Source organism: Antedon mediterranea, chromosome 1 (genome assembly GCF_964355755.1).
Source record: "Antedon mediterranea chromosome 1, ecAntMedi1.1, whole genome shotgun sequence".
Taxonomy (NCBI): Eukaryota; Metazoa; Echinodermata; class Crinoidea; order Comatulida; family Antedonidae; genus Antedon; species Antedon mediterranea.
This window is the reverse complement of record NC_092670.1, coordinates 36,980,143-36,998,315: the sequence shown is the minus strand read 5'-3', so window position 1 is coordinate 36,998,315 and position 18,173 is coordinate 36,980,143. Positions and strand designations below refer to the sequence as shown.

Genomic DNA, 18,173 nt, shown 5'->3' with positions numbered 1-18,173 from the left:
TAATATGTAATCACTCTAATTTCGCATAATACTGTAGTTATTCACATTGACAACAAATGGATAACAACATTACTTACCTGCCTGAACACCGTAGAAGAATGTAATTGTCTGTACTATTTTATTCTGTCTTTTTATAAGTTAAAATATTATTTTCAATAATGTTTTCTTCTGCGGTATTGAATAACGGTTAATTAGTTAAACGCTAAGGCTTGTTTCAAATGGGGCGCAAATGACGTAACGCTTGTTTCCCATTATAGGACACAATGACGAGTTCAAAGCAATCTTATAGTTACCAATGACAAGCTACACTTGAGAATAATCTATCGTGATTGTAAGTGCAACGCAAGTAATTTGGTTGATGGATCATAATTTATTGCGTCCTAGTGGGAACCAAGCTTTACAGACATTTTGTTTGTCTTTAATCGAAACACAGTACATTTTTCAGCAATATTCACGTCCATCTTCTCTTAGTAAACCTTGGTTTCCACTAGAGACGCAACATAATGACGTATTCGAACTGTCGCTTGTCATTGGTAAACTCGCTTACGTTCTTGCGTTGCGTCTGTAGTGGGAACCAAGCTTTACGGAACAACATATAAATAATTTTTAGTATAAACTAATATCGATACAAGCATTATTAACTTTCATATTGCATCTACGTATTTCTTCTTCTCTTGGTAAAGCTTGGTTCCCACTAGAGACGCAACATAATGACGTATTCGAACTGTCGCTTGTCATTGGTCAAATCGCTTGTGTTGCGTCTGTAGTGGGAACCAAGCTTTACGGAACAACATATAGATAAAATTTGTAGTATAAACTAATACCGACCCAAGCTTTATTAACTTTCATATTGCATCTACGTACATGCAACGTTTATATGCGTAATTCAATATGTGTGTGTGTAGTCTGCGTGGTGATCTAAATCCAAATACATAATTTGATTCTGTTTACGTCTAGGAATGTAACGAATGTTTAAGGCAGTCGTGCGATGTATGTTCAAGTCTTCGATGCTGTCAAGATTGCAACGTAAGTTTCATACACGTCACAAATGAGCCTATTTAGGACGGGACTCTTTGCTAATCTAGTAATGTGCGAGCAAGTGCTATCGAATGAAACATTATATATCATTATATTACCCGGTACTCCGTATTATTATTCTCTCGATATGGCAATAACACAACTCACGCTTTCTAATTTGTATGGTTTTATTGAAGTTTTATATTATTTTAACTCAATTTTAACTCAATTTTTCTTGTTGTCTTGTATACGTATAATTGTTGACAATGTTTTCGACCAAATCAAATAAATTAAATGAATAAACAAAACCTTAATTATTACTTACTCCCAGCTGTCAAAATTACACATCTTTGTCATTATTTTACGTAAAATATAATTATTGTTAATTGTATTTATTATTATCATCATCAATTGCCACAAAACTTACAGTTTACAAATCGTTCGCGTTGTTTGATGTTAAAATGTGTAAAAACTGGCTAAAATATCAACTTCATCTTGATTAAGTGTTCAAACAGGCGTACTGAACCAAAGCTCGTATCATCTGTTAGACGAGATAACCCTCTTACATTTAATCACTTCCGGCATCGCTTTCTTAAATTCAGGATGTTTTAAAGCATAATTGAGTGGATTTAAGAAACAGTTGAACATAAATAACACAGCAGTATATGATATAATACGTTCAGTGCCCGGTATAATTATTGCCAAACTGTATGGTAAACCACAGAAGACAAAAATACAGAATACGCAGAATAAGTTCTTCGTTACCGACAAATTTCGCTTTGTAATATTGCGTGTAGCTTGACCGGCATTGGCTGGCTGAACGGCGTTCGTTGTACGTTTACACACAATGCCCAGTATTGAAGAGTAAGAGAAAATGATACATAGAAATGTGATTGGATAGAATGCAGATCCTAGAATAATATTGTACAAATACCTAGGTGATATCCAAGTACATGAGTGGTATTTTCCATTGTAGCCGAATGTTCCTAAATCTGGTATTAGCAATGGAGAAACGGTAAAACACGTTGAGATAATCCAAGCGATGAGAGAAATTATTGCAGAGTATTTCATAGTCAATAGGCTTTTATATTTAAAGTTAGTAACATACACAAACCGAACTAACGCGATACATGCCAGCGTATACACACTGGATCCCGCGCACACGATCGTGATGACTGCACTCATGGCGCATACACACTCATTCAATGGTTGATCGTTTTCGGATGTAAGCGCAAAAATGGTTACTGGTAAATTCAAACATGTGACCAGGTCACTGATTGCTAAGTTAGCGACGAAAACGTTGGTAGTGTTTCGTAGCTTACGTTTCAAAATGATTGCAAGAAGTACAAGGCAGTTTCCAATAATTCCAGACAGGCAGACGAAACACAATACAATTGCTTGAACAAGTCTGTTGGTTTTTGAATATAACTCATCCTCAGTAAAAGTTTTATTATCCATTTTAGAAGTAAACAAATTGCTACGTTTCTAAATTTACAATAGGCAGAGCACATTTTTCCAGCGTTAAAGTAGCATCAATAATAGCAAGCGTAGTTAATTACAAATACGCATGCGCATTACTTACCAATATTTATAATTGCACACTCAACGCGTCAATTTGTTTAAAAGAATATCTCTATTTATTTATGCATATCCTTTTATAATGCATATATCATTACCAATACTATCTTGGCTTAATTGAAGGACACAGTTGCAAAGGTATTAGACGTGCGGATGGGACTGTTTGTCGTTACCAATGTCACTCCTACACTAATGTAATTAGTTTTTAGCAATGGCAAGAAATAATACATTTATTTGATTAATTTCTTCATGATTAAAGTTCCTTTTAAGACAGCACATTACTCTAATTTCCTGAATATCAATACACTTTCGGTCGTTTTTTTTTTCAGTTTGTCCGTAAATGTAATTCACGAGATTGCATTTGTAAGAGTGCAATGGGAGCAGGTAATGCAGTTATTGTGGTTATATTCACAGTGCATAGATATTATATTTTATATTGCTAGTACACTGTGCATAGATATTATATTTTATATTCCTAGTACACAGTGCATAGATATTATATTTTATATTCCTAGTACACAGTGCATAGATATTATATTTTATATTCCTAGTACACAGTGCATATATATTATATTTTATATTCCTAGTACACTGTGCATAGATATTACATTTTATATTCTTAGTACACAGTGCATAGATATTATATTTTATATTCCTAGTACACAGTGCATAAATATTATATTTTATATTCCTAGTACACAGTGCATAGATATTATATTTTATATTCCTAGTACACTGTGCATAGATATTATATTTTATATTCCTAGTACACAGTGCATAGATATTATATTTTATATTCCTAGTACACAGTGCATAGATATTATATTTTATATTCCTAGTAAACAGTGCATAGATATTATATTTTATATTCCTAGTACACAGTGCATAGATATTATATTTTATATTCCTAGTACACAGTGCATATATATTATATTTTATATTCTTAGTACACTGTGCATATTATATTTTATATTCCTAGTACACGGTGCATAGATATTATATTTTATATTCCTAGTACACAGTGCATAGATATTATATTTTATATTCCTAGTACACTGTGCATAGATATTATATTTTATATTCCTAGTACACAGTGCATAGATATTATATTTTATATTCCTAGTACACAGTGCATAGATATTATATTTTATATTTCTAGTACACTGTACATATATATTATATTTTATATTCCTAGTACACAGTGCATAGATATTATATTTTATATTCCTAGTACACAGTGCATATATATTATATTTTATATTCCTAGTACACAGTGCATAGATATTATATTTTATATTCCTAGTACACAGTGCATAGATATTATATTTTATATTCCTAGTACACTGTGCATAGATATTATATTTTATATTCCTAGTACACAGTGCATAGATATTATATTTTATATTCCTAGTACACAGTGCATAGATATTATATTTTATATTCTTAGTACACTGTGCATAGATATTATATTTTATATTCCTAGTACACAGTGCATAGATATTATATTTTATATTCCTAGTACACAGTGCATAGATATTATATTTTATATTTCTAGTACACTGTACATAGATATTATATTTTATATTCCTAGTACACAGTGCATAGATATTATATTTTATATTCCTAGTACACAGTGCATAGATAATATATTTTATATTCCTAGTACACAGTGCATAGATATTATATTTTATATTCCTAGTACACAGTGCATAGATATTATATTTTATATTCCTAGTACACAGTGCATAGATATTATATTTTATATTCCTAGTACACAGTGCATAGATATTATATTTTATATTCCTAGTACACAGTGCATATATATTATATTTTATATTATATTCATAGTACACAGTGCATATATATTATATTTTATATTCTTAGTACACTGTGCATATTATATTTTATATTCCTAGTACACAGTGCATAGATATTATATTTTATATTCCTAGTACACTGTGCATAGATTTTATATTTTATATTCCTAGTACACTGTGCATAGATATTATATTTTATATTCCTAGTACACTGTGCATAGATATTATATTTTATATTCTCAGTACACAGTGCATAGATATTATATTTTATATTCCGAGTACACAGTGCATAGATATTATATTTTATATTCCTAGTACACTGTGCATAGATATTATATTTTATATTCCTAGTACACAGTGCATAGATATTATATTTTATATTCCTAGTACACAGTGCATATATATTATATTTTATATTATATTCATAGTACACAGTGCATATATATTATATTTTATATTCTTAGTACACTGTGCATATTATATTTTATATTCCTAGTACACAGTGCATAGATATTATATTTTATATTCCTAGTACACTGTGCATAGATATTATATTTTATATTCCTAGTACACTGTGCATAGATATTATATTTTATATTCCTAGTACACTGTGCATAGATATTATATTTTATATTCTTAGTACACAGTGCATAGATATTATATTTTATATTCCGAGTACACAGTGCATAGATATTATATTTTATATTCCTAGTACACTGTGCATAGATATTATATTTTATATTCCGAGTACACAGTGCATAGATATTATATTTTATATTCCTAGTACACTGTGCATAGATATTATATTTTATATTCCGAGTACACAGTGCATAGATATTATATTTTATATTCCTAGTACACTGTGCATAGATATTATATTTTATATTCCTAGTACACAGTCGGCTTATTTTTATGTCTTTTCATTAGACCCATCCAAAAGCTTCCTCAAAATAAAATTTTCATTTCGATATCCGATGATTTAAAAAAAAATTGTATATAGGCCTTAAAGCAAATAAATTTCAAGCAGTACTAGAAGTGGGAGTTAACGGGTATAAACCTTCTATTAAGCAGAAGCAACTTGATACCAAAGATTAACAAGTTTTTAGAAGAACTGACAAAGAAAAGGAAGAGTTTGACGACCAGGATAGTATATCCCAAAACAAATTAAACAGGTTTAATTCTATAAAAAAAATCTTAATGTTCGTCCGACTTCATCATAAGGGGGACCCTATTTGTTCTATTGTACCAAAAGTCAACAAATCATAAAAACCCTATTTATCTTGACAGTTTGTATTTAATATCTATTCCTTAGCGGCAGTGGCAGCTCCTTCTGCATGTTTTGATCAATCTGATTCCTCTAGTGCCTTTTGTGGAACAACTCAAAATTGTTCCTTGTAAGTATTAATTGTTTACAATAATAATGAAGATTAAGGAAAATATATTCTTTCTCATTATTAAATAAAATATTTTCGGGTAAAAATTAATTATGATAATTAACAAACATTTTGATACACATTCACTTGCTGAAGACACTTTTTGGTCATGGTTATGTGAGAAAGTTTGCAAATTAAAAAAAAATATATATTTTTTTTATTTATGGTTAGATTTACAATTTTTTTAAAAAGAATAGCAATGCATTTTTAATTTCACAATATAATAAACTTATGTTGTTTTAATAATTATTGTGGTTAAAACTTAAATAGAAATATTTAAACGATTACTTTCATGTGTCTATTATAGGAATACTGAATGTGAAATTGTATTGTGTCAAGTCGAGGATGCAACATATGATTCAGAGTCATTCATAGTTAAAAATGTGTCCAGTACAGGATTAAAGTGCAGGTAGGTATTGCGACAAAAAATGTGATGTGCATATATGAACGTGATGATGTCATATCATTACTACATTTGCGCATATCACTAGTACCATATTTGGGCACATAACACTGTTTTCAAACTAGACAGATCTTAAGATATGTTGGTTTTCCTCGAAGAAGTGCTATTGAAGCCTATCTTACAACGATCAACAAAAGCTCTGTCTACACTATCAAACTAGTTTGACAAAAAAGTGTGATGTACTAAATATGGTAGTGATATGACATCATCGTGTCCATATATGGGCACATCACATTTTTTTTGTCACAAAAAGTTTGATAGTGTAGACGCAGACAGAGTTTAAGACTGCCTGAAGTAAGTAAAAGGTAGAATCAGAATTAGTTACAAAATTAAACCCCTCCGTTGGGACGTGAAACCCCGAATTAAATGGAACACATTCTCGTGAAACTAAAGGCAATAAATGCCTTTGAAAACTAACGGCCAACACTAAGGTAACACTTGTTGGGTTCTAGGCCAACTGTATAACAATCACGGCTGATATATACTTTGATAGTGGCTGGCGCTAACTTGCTAATCAAGCGTTAACATGCATATCATTGGCATTAGAGTCTTAGCAAAAATACTTTTAAGCAAAATGAGATTAATGTCAAGGGTATTACTAACATCTCGGTAAGCTTCGAAATATACACAATTAACCAATCATTGGTTCTGTCTTTCATCTGGTTCTTAACATAATTAACGAACGAACGAACGAAATTCCTTCTTATCAATTATTTTTAAACGACAACATCGTGTACGTAATAGTGTAGTGAAGCTGTGTGGTTAAAGTGCTTTGTTTCTAATCCAAAGGTCCAGGTTTCAATTCCAACCTAGTATCACAGGGTTATAACTCGACAGAATCGACTCTGTACTCAAATGAGACTTAAAGAGAGGAGTGAAAAACTCGCCTATTACAAGATAGATAAACTATAATTTGTCCGGTTTGTGTCTAAAAAACGACATTCTATAACAATATAACTGTTTCTTCTGAATACAATTTTTCTAGCAATCTGTACGCGGTAAAAAGTGTAAACGACGAGTTTTTTACTGACAACATTGCTTGCAAAGACAACGGAGTCTGCAAGTCTGGCAAGTGCGACACAGATTCTTGTTACGACAGAAATGGAAAAGTGTGTTCAAACAATGGAGTGAGTAGCAATTGACCGTTAAACGTGGTTCCCACTAGAGACGCAAAGCAAGGACGTAGAAGCAACGACCAATGACAAGCGTCTGTTCGAATAATCTATCACTTGTGATTGGTAAAATCACTTAAGCTTGGTTCTCACTAGAACGTAACGCAAGGACGTAAACGCAACGCAAGCGTTTTAACCAATGACAAGCGAAGTTATAGACAGTTAGCAATCACAAGCGAATAAGCCATCGCTTGTGATTGGTCAATTCACTTGCGTTGCGTTACGTCCTTGTGTTGCGTCACTAGTGGGAACCACACTTTATGTTGCGTTACGTCCTTGCGTTGCGTCACTAGTGCGAACAAAGCTTGGAATATTTAGTACGGCATTCCTCACATGAACATGTCTTCACATGTTCGTCAGCATCATGCTATTTATCATGCTATGGGTCAACTATTTAAAAAAAACATGCCTAAAACACCTATCCTATCAATATGTTTACTGCCAGAGGAAACACAGTTTTATGGTAGTGAAACTTCATGAATGTAAACATGTAGAAATAAAGCATTTTTTATTTAAATTAGAATTGTGGCGTTGGATTTAAAGTTTAATTACCGTTAGGCCTATCGCTAATCACTTCCCGTCCTGATGCGAGTCCAAGGATAACCCCTCTTTCTATTAATAAAAAATACTGTAGGCCTACGATAACTTTGTATTTCTAAACCCTAAACAGGTATGCAGTGAAACAACAAAAAAGTGCCTTTGTGAATGCAACTGGACCGGGCGTTTATGTAATAAACCGACAAGGAGAAATAATTGCCATATTATAGTGCAACATGAAGCTACCAAACCTCCTCCGATGAGGCCCACGGGCGTTCAGACAACACATATCATCGCTGGCTTTTTAGGCATTCTCTTCGCTGCAGCTGTTATTTCCGGAGCTACGTCTTTTGGTTACAAGTAGGCACTGCTCTTATTATGTTATTTCATTTTACCATTATGTTGATGTTGACGTTACAGTATTGATGACAACTTGAGTTACTAACTGACCTATATATAACACAGGTGTACGTATTCGTGCATTTAATATAGGCCTACGTGTGATGACGTATTACACATTACCTATTAGCGAGTATGTATATATAATGCCGATATGGCTCCCTTTTACACAATAACTGATAAACGAATATTTATCTGTGATTTTTTTAGATCATCCATTTTTAACATATGGAATTAGACCATAGAAAAGTACTGTAATGCACACTTATTCAAATATTAAGTACAAAGTTAATACGCCACCTATCAGCACTTGAGTGTATTATGCTGATAGGGGGCTCACTTTTACACGGTGTAGACATTCAGATACATTCTTTAAAATCAAGTCTGTATGTTTATTTATGATTTCTGATGTAGTAACAGTGATAACAACATTTATAAAGGTCGCCTCTATTTTTTAATGCAATTAAACAACAGAATAGTATACTTAACACATTTTAAAATATAAATGATTTATATTTTTAATATTAATACAAAGTTAATACGCCACCTAACAGCAAGTGAGTATATATGATGATAGGGGGCTCACTTTTACTCGTGAAAAGTTTATCGTAGAATTACAGATACATATTTAAATCATCTCCATCTCTATAATTTTCTGATGTAATAACAGTGAGAATAAAATGTATACAGATCGCCTCTATTTTGTAGTTGAGTGATTTCCATAAACGCGAGCTTAATTATCATCAGCGCACGTTTTTGTATTAATTTACAGTACATTATTTAACTAACATTATTTAACAAAGCACGTTATTTTTTAAAAACTTTTCAGACGACTACAAAAAAGAAACAGACTTCAGTAAGTAACTGTTTTTAAAGCTCTAAACATCACCTAAATAAACCTGCTTTTAACATACCTAGTAGGCCTACCATTCTGAAGAAATAACTCCAGATTTCGAATAGAATTACAACCGTACTTACCCAGCTGGATTCCGTTGTTGACAAGATCCAAACGTAATGCTGCATTTTTGTGTAGCGTTGTAATTGAGCCTCAAATTACAGTCGAAAACGTCCTTGTTTTGTAATACAAAATAGGTTGACTCACAATATAATTATGAAGAAATAAATAAGTTTTTCCATGGTATATAATATTCATGCTAAGATTCAGTAAATCTATCAGAATTCCTTACTGTTACGTACATATTCAAACGGGTAATGAAATGACGGTAGTAAGACGTTGCGCATGCGCTAATTTTAACTTTCAATTGTTTCCTTTCTTTCGTAGGACCAAGCATGAAAGGAATATGTTGAGGTAAGACAAAAACAAGTGGGAATACTCCCGAACATAAATGATCGATAACTGTAATAATTATCTATTTACCAAACTTGGATTTACGAAGTACGAAAAGCACCAATATCTCCTTTAAAAAGAGACCATTAAACTATAACATTTCATGTTTTAATAATGAGCTAAAGTTTTAGTAAATCTCGTTATTATGTTTAAACTTATATAGACACGCATAGGGGGATTACCACCTATCTGATAGGACACTCATTAATTTAATTGGTAATCTTTGGCCACATTGCCTAAAGACATTAAATAATAAGTAAATAAATAAATCCGGAGATACAAGCGAGGCCTAGACGCAAATAACAATACCGCATAGGATTAAATCTATTTAAATCTGTTTTTTTACAAGTCGAAATGTAATGGTACATGAGTTAATAACGTACGTTTATGGGTGTTTATTTCTAGTTTATTTGAACCAACGAGAGAGCAGAAGATACGGTTGGCGCGAAAATTTAATAAACGGACAGCAGACCATGATTTTCAATACCACGAGAGGTGAGGGCGTCTTTGTCAGTATTTTTTTAAATCAAAGTATCGCAAATCCTCAATGACGTCATCTACAGCTTGGTTCCCACTACGACATATAAACGTTATTACGTCCTATAAGTGAGAACCAAGCTTTAAAAGACGTGAAGAGACACACATTTTGATGCCCGTTCAAACGTTTCTTTTCGTAATCAAACTGCTTGAAACATGGATTAATCCATGCTTGAAATCACAATCATGATGAACTTTGATGATAACGTCATATTTATAGCGATTTTACAATTTTGATTACGTCACTTATATAATTATGATAATGATTATATTTATTGCCTAGATACAGAATACCGACAGACTCGAATGTTGAACAGCGGCTAATGGACGAGGGAATGCCGCCCCCAATACTGTGCACAGCTGTAAAGGTATTATTTTTAAATATTTTATTTAGTTTTATAGTCTCCATGAGAAATTATCGCGCACACACGGTAGTTCATTCTGCATTGTCTTTTATTGTCAATAATATATTTTATAGTATACAAATAATACAATAGGTTACGGTATCAATCGTTTTATGGGCGAAATTATCGCCGTTGGTTGATATAATAGAAAAATATAATGAAAAACAGATGAATATAAAACGTATGATTGTAGTTTAAAAAAAAAAATGTAATATCTTTCTATTAAATTTGAAAAAAAATAATGTTTATTGTCATTGAAAAATATAAAGTGGACTAATAAATCATAATGATAGATATCGTTTTGGATATTAAGTTAGCTAAATCCTGGTAGATGTCTAATTGAACCAAAAGTTACTAAGGTAAATGTAAGGGTGTGTGTCGCAGTGAGTTCGACTACTGATCGTGAGATCGTGGTTTTAATCCTCTCGCTGCATTGCCTGTATCCTTAGGCAAGATACTTTACAGACGTTTGCTTCTCTCCACCCATGGTGTATAAATGGGAACCCAGTTAGATCAAGACACACAACTTTGCGCTGATTACTAGCTGCATTATGGGAGTATGTTTCCCTACGTGTTTGATCAGGAAAAAATGACTGGGGTAATAATGTTCAGGGCTTAGAGGTTTCACAACATTAGCCGCTATATAAATCCAGGATATTATTATTATTAATATTGATATTTATTATTGTCCTCAAGCTTACCTTGAATCTAAAGACTAGTTGATATTATTTTTATTCTTTACAATTGTGTTTCGAAATCTCAAGGAAACAATTGTAAATGTAATTGTTTTTTTATTATTACCGGTGGTTTTTGTCATGATTTGTTTATCCAGGTAAAATCTTCTTCTTCAACGAATTCAATGACAGGTTTTGTATCAGACAGAGACACAACGAACTGCTGGAGAATTCCATAATAGGACGATAGTCGTTATTTAATGACAGCACTATAATTATGCACTCAACATATATTATAAACCGAACCTTACATCTTGCTAGACGTGGACAACACTGCTGCCTAAAATCATTATTTTTTTTTTCAAATGCGACATCGAAATTGATTAATATGAATTCAATGGCAGATGAAATTATTTGTAATAAAGCTAAAACTTACTATAATATTAGCACATTTTGCACCAAAATAAGTTGTATAATTTCAATCGAATAAAAATCATCATTAGTTTTCTCAAATGCGACACCGAAATTGATTAATATGAATAATGCCAGATAAAATTATTTGTAAATAAGTTACGCTAAAACATACTATAATATTAGTACATTTTTCACCAAAATAAGTGGTGTTAAGTATTCAATCGATTCAAATTGCTTTGTCAGCTTTGCCGGCGAATTTAACCCCTGGCACATCCACTGGGAAGCAACGTTTTCCTGGAAATCCCACTCATTCCACGTTTAATTTAACTATTTTTTTTTTCAGTTGGTCATTATTTTCTAACGGTGTAATAATTATTTGTTTTTAACCCATTTTTTACCTTTCTGATTTATCCATATTTTTTTTTTCATTTCTAGCATTCATCCAGAGACGTGTCCGTCATATAAAGATCGTCCGCATGATTTATCGTAGGCCTACCTTCACGCTAAATGATCGAAGGAATAAAGCACCGCGAGGCAATTCTTCCCCTTCCCCCACAGCTTATAGAGTCAGTTCATTCCTGCCTGAAAGTTATGTTTATGGATTAATCACCATTATACTTATTTTTTAAATCATTTATCCCCCAAAAGAGAACATTCGCAATCTAGTGAATATAACCCTACACCGTCTGTTTTGTTCGATAACATGTAATTATTGTTTGCTACTTCAAGGCATATATCTATACATATTTTATTTATTTTTATTTTTTTTCTATATACCAATGAAACATTCGCATCGTCATAACCAAGTCATTGCGCTAGATATGTAGGCCCAATGCGCAATTACCTTGACGCATATGACGTCATTACAGGCAGTGTCGCTTTTTTTTCCCTCGGTATGATTGCGAATTTTCTTAATGTCACCTGTCTTGTTCCATCCACTTACATTACCCGATGTATTTATATTTATTATTTTAAAGCGTGCTTTCCGACGCATTTTACACGATTGCGCAATTATAAATAATAATGTTTCCACTTGTTTATAACCTTTTAAAAGCATATTTACTATAATAACTTATCCTTAGCTAATTATAATCATCAGCTTAAAACATTTATAAATGTTTATGAATTATAACCGTTACAGGTTATGATAATTAAAAATATTCAAACTTTTTGGTACAAACAAATGTTTTAAAATATATATTTAATATTCATAAAACATAGATTTGATAAAGGTCATATTTTTTGTATTTACAGTTTTAGCAAATATTTTATAGCCATAGTGTTAGATTTGATAAGGATTGATTCATAGTAGAAACTATACTGAAATTGTTTTTTTGTTGTGTGTATTTCTGTACAAATTTTGTCTCGTTTATAGCATCAAACATTACTAGTGTTTACATAAACTTTTAAAGTCTGTATATTTGTGTGATATGTTATATTTAAGGGATTTTTAAATAATTTACGTATTTAAGTGTTAAAAGCATTATAATTCAACGAACGAATACTATTACTATACTGTACTATCAAAGAAAGGTAAAAAATATTCATCATCTATTGAGAGAAACCGTTTTAAATGTTTTATAGCGGTGTTTTTTCCTTTCCTAAATTAAGTTACAGGTCCAGCTAATCTCATTATCATATATTGTTAACGAATTACTATGCTGTTAGTTACAATAACATGTGGAAGATAAATTGAAATGGTTAAAATCAAATTTAGAACAGTTGTATAGGCTTGGGTAAGTATAATAGGCTATAGCTACTAGTACTAGAATTCCTCTTAAATTAAAAGACCTTACTAAAACATGTAATGTGGTTACTACTGTACGCTGTTCTTGGTATCCTTATAAATTCTACTGGAAAAAAATTAAACATATCCATGCCAATATCTCGTAAGGCTTGGTTTCCCACTTATACGCAACGTAAACGCACCGCTAGTAATTTGACCAATCACGACGCGACGGATCTTCCGAACTGTCAATTGGTCAAATCACTTGGATTGCGTCCTATAGTGAAAACCACGGGAAATGACGTCTAAAACTACCCAACGAACACATGTGCAACCAGGCTTCCGGGACTGACCTAAGAAAATACAGATAATAATTGAAGTTGCTTTAAAACTATGTATATTGCTCCATTCACTGCTATCCAACCCAAATTATCAATGTCCACTTGTTAGCACAATTTAGTAAGTTATTCTAGGTTGACGTGCAAATGTTTGTTCTTTTAAAGTACAGTCAGCAGTTTAATTGGAGGTTATTACGTAAATGTACAGATTTTTAAAGGAAAATAGTCATTCCATGAATTGAATAAATGATTGAAATATTATGGTTGTTTTGTGTTTTTTTTAAGCAAAAAGAATTATTATGTATATAAGTAGCGTATAGTTTATATCCGCTGACGACTAACACGAACACATATAATTTAAACATACAGTTTACCTTCGCCAATATATTTATTAATAAGGTGATTATTATTAACAAAAATTTTATACACAAAAGAGTTTAACAATACGGTACGATTTATGTTGTTGAACAATATGAAACAGGTTTCGTTCATACAAACCGATTGACAAATGATATGTATCCATATCTATTAATTTACATTTCATATTACTTGCATTTTGCTTTCAATATTGACAACAAACAAGAAGTGCACGATAACAAACTTGGTGTATAAGGTTTTAATCAAATGATGAACAATAGCGTGTATCATTACCTGCACTATCATTAATTGTGTGTAGGATGGCTCTAAGAAAACACAACAATAGATCTGTATGATGTTCTTTACCATTGTGTCATTATCTAAACCTGTTTTTGTAATTAAACACGTCTTCATTTCGTCGGTAACATCACGAAGATCACGAAAATGTTCGTTCAAAACCTAATGAAAATAGTCTTTTATATTATTCACACCTGAGTGTAAATTTACTATTTGATTTATTTCGTGCCATTCAATATTAGATCTATTGCACGTTTAAAACCTAAAATATTCATTTATATTACTGGCACCTGAGTGTAAACTTACCATTTTGATTAATTTTGTGCCATTCAATATTAGATCTATTGCACGTTCAAAACCTAATAAAATATTCATTTTATTACTCACACCTCAGTGTAAACTTGTTACTTGATTAATTTTGTGTCATGCAATATTAGATCTATTGCACGTAGTATACGATCAAAGGATAGGGAAAGTATAATATTATTTGACTTCCTTGTATTTAGATTAGTTACATCTTAGTGTATCAAAAATTCGGTATTCTGCTTTTGTAGAAAAAAATCCGTGCCAAAATATTTATCTTTTTACTAATATTAAGTCAAAACTTTGTCTGGAACTCAGACTAAAAGACTAGTAACCACGTCTGTCATCGTTCCAACCATTTCATAATTACGAGAAAAGACAAACAGTTCGATTTTCATCTAGAGTTTCATCCGTTGCGCAAATGTCTCTTTTCTGTAATTAGTTTACATCCTTACAAAGGGACAGGTTTAGATACAATGGTTTATAACTACGGTAATGTTCAATCTATAATTTATATCTTATACATTGTCTCGTTATTGTTCGAAGGATAAGATTTACAATCGATAAGATTAATCAACATTTTTTTTAGTATAGAGTGTTATTCTTGGAGATGTTACCATAGAAATAGCAAAAGATTACATAATCCGGTTGGCTTATTACGAACACAATTATATTTAAGAAATTGAAACATGTCTTGTCCATGTAACACATAAAAAAAGATGAAATGTTTATCATATTGAACTTTATTGATGCTGGTGCTACGAAAAATAAAATAACTATAAATTATTGTGAAATACACCAAAAGGTAATCAGTACAATGCAATAAAAAAAAAATCACCAAATAGGCCTATTTCTGGTGCAAACATTTTTCTTTCAATATAATATCTTTCAAAATTCGTATGCAATTAAAATTCTTTAAACAATTTAAACTGTATTTCTTAATTTATAAGTTTTCTCAGCTACACGAGATATCGTGAACTGTATTTACTTTAAAACCGAACATTTTGCTAATGACGCGTCGATATTCTGGAAACTTTCTAGCGTATATCAAAGGATTTATACATCCCGAGCAATTGAATATAATCGCAGTGTAGGGTATGATAGCTGCTGTACCGGGTATGATTATGGCTAAACTGTGAGGTATTGAGCATATTACAAACGCCAGAACAACAATAAAAAGATTTTTAGTCACGTCTATGTTTCGTTTGCGCACGTTAGAAATAGAAACACCGTTCTGCAGCTGACACGGCGGCGTCGTCAAATGCAACGTTGACCGCTGCGTGTTGATCTTTTCCGCTTCTTTTCTAATGAATAGAAAAATTGCCAAGTAATAATACGTCATACTAAATAGAGGTACCGGGATTAAGACCATTGCGAAGATACAAGAAAAAACGATATGGCCTGGCGAGTTCGTGTCCCAAAGGCATATGTGATACTTACTATCGAATCCAAGCTCAACGATTTCAAAAACAATCGGCGAAAGTGCCGTTGCTAACGACATTAACCACGTTGATGTTATAAGTATCATTGTTATTTTACTATTTACAAATTTATCAATTTTTCCTGATGGTTTTGTAACGACAATGTATCGGACGTACGCAACGGATGCTAAAGAGTATACACTGGCGATGGTACATGTTATTAGTACCAGTGACGACATCAGGCAGATGGCACTCGGCAGAGGCCAATGATCTACGGACAATACAGCAACGATGTTCCACGGTAATGTTAAACAATTGATCATGTCTGAAACGGCTAGGCTGCCTATGAAGATGTTGGTGCAGTTCCGAAGTTTGGCGGTTCTACTCATTGCAACCAATACAATGCCATTCCCGAGGCTACCACCGATAGAAATGATCGATAAGAGAAATGCTTGGATATGGGCGGCCGTTGTAGCATCGCTGCCGGACGAACTCATGTTACTCGTCATGGTTAGATATCAAAAAGCCTGCGAATGGAAAAGAACAGTTAGAAAAGATTGGTTCTATTACGTTTTCTTTTTAATCTATCTAAAAATTACGGTGGTAGTACAATTTGATGGTAGATATCTCAATTATCACTGCTTGGTGGAATCTATAAAAAAAACTAGACTTATGACCATTTACATACAACGAGGAGCGGATGGGCGGTTTCCGCTCAGGATAGATTCTACGTGGGACACGCTACGCAGTTTTCTGCTTACTCTTACCGCTCGTCTGTGAAAATTGGCCTTACTAATACTACAGTCCACCCTGTTCAAGTGGACACTTTGTGCAATCCAAAATATGTCTAATCATGGATTAAATAAGTCAATTCACAGCTCCATGGTTAATAGAGTGTCTACTTTAATATAATTATATTAATTATTATTATCTCGTAAAAATAACATACCTGAATTTGTAAGACAATGTGTGCATCCTTCATCATCATTATGTAACTTGTCTATCGCTGTATAAGATGTTATAACCTGGTGGTGTAACTTAGGGGTTGTAATGTAATTATGGTATACAGAATAGTAAATCCTTGAAATATCATTCGTTGTCTAGTAATAATACATTATTTACAGTACGCTTCCAAACACGATACTCTAATATGATGTAGTCACTTCGAACGGAAATTAACAATAAAAATGTCTTGAAAAGAGAAGACAAGAATCAATACACTTAAGACAGCGTCCAGTGTAAACTTACACGATGTATAGTTTGTTTAAGAAAAGATTTTGAATTATATAAAACGGTCACGTGCTGTGCCATCTTAATTATGATTTGAGCACCTCGAATGTTGCCATGGATACATGATGCATTTCACAATGTCGACTAATCAAGGCACCGATATTTTATATGTATATTGTAGTTTGGTGCTAGTGCTACATAGCTACAATACATTGAAACAAATAGGGAAATCCCGGCTTAAGGCCCATTTACAATAGGACGATAACGATCAATCGTTTTTTACATAAAACAAAAGAAATTAGAATGGTTTTCGTTCTAGAACTATAGGATAATCATTTATGCCGTCTTTGATAAAAATAATATTTTTTAAATTCCAATCGACGTCATTTGATTGGACGTGTGAAAATATAATTTTCATCAAAGACAGCATAAATGATTATCCTATAGTTTTTATATTTCGTTTGTTTTATGTATAAAAAATATTTGTCAATTTATCGTCGATCGTTGTCGTCCTAGTGTAAATGGGCCTTTAGGCGATTAAATAGTGGTACTGATGATATTGCTATTGTATTGTTATATTATTATTATTATAACTATGATGGTTGCAATGCAGTTGCAATAAAAACCAATAGAGTCGAAGGGTTGCAAACTGAGGGCTCCAGATTCATAAAGCTAACATTTATTAGCCAAAGAACTGGCATAACCTAT

General features: G+C 32.2%; 3 protein-coding genes across 5 annotated transcripts in view; 1 reads left to right on the top strand and 2 right to left on the bottom strand.

The window, feature by feature from the left end:
- LOC140052331 (disintegrin and metalloproteinase domain-containing protein 11-like) overlaps positions 1-14,171 on the top strand; it is a 45,512-nt gene extending 31,341 nt beyond the window's left edge. The window contains exons 12-22 of one of the 3 annotated variants that reach the window (XM_072097982.1): positions 958-1,026; positions 2,925-2,979; positions 5,725-5,806; positions 6,153-6,254; positions 7,294-7,435; positions 8,151-8,377; positions 9,246-9,272; positions 9,699-9,725; positions 10,170-10,259; positions 10,591-10,669; positions 11,538-14,171. In XM_072097982.1, the coding sequence (XP_071954083.1) occupies positions 958-1,026; positions 2,925-2,979; positions 5,725-5,806; positions 6,153-6,254; positions 7,294-7,435; positions 8,151-8,377; positions 9,246-9,272; positions 9,699-9,725; positions 10,170-10,259; positions 10,591-10,669; positions 11,538-11,618 (981 nt within the window). In that variant the 3' untranslated portion in view covers positions 11,619-14,171. Of the gene's footprint in view, positions 1-957; positions 1,027-2,924; positions 2,980-5,724; positions 5,807-6,152; positions 6,255-7,293; positions 7,436-8,150; positions 8,378-9,245; positions 9,273-9,698; positions 9,726-10,169; positions 10,260-10,584; positions 10,670-11,537 lie in introns of all 3 variants that reach the window. The other 2 variants (XM_072097887.1, XM_072098045.1) reach the window with 2 other exon arrangements.
- LOC140050813 (melatonin receptor type 1A-like) lies at positions 1,063-2,475 on the bottom strand. Its single transcript, XM_072095813.1, has one exon. The coding sequence runs from the start codon at positions 2,473-2,475 to the stop codon at positions 1,555-1,557; it is 921 nt and encodes a 306-aa protein (XP_071951914.1). The 3' UTR covers positions 1,063-1,554.
- Positions 14,172-15,505: 1,334 nt separating the features above from the next.
- On the bottom strand, positions 15,506-17,498 carry LOC140053928 (beta-3 adrenergic receptor-like). The gene is made up of 2 exons (XM_072098718.1): positions 17,185-17,498; positions 15,506-16,762 (listed from the first exon to the last, which is right to left on the bottom strand). Exon 2 carries the CDS (start codon positions 16,742-16,744, stop codon positions 15,770-15,772), a length of 975 nt encoding a protein of 324 aa, XP_071954819.1. The 5' UTR covers positions 16,745-16,762; positions 17,185-17,498; the 3' UTR covers positions 15,506-15,769.
- Between the last annotated feature and the right edge of the window lie 675 nt (positions 17,499-18,173).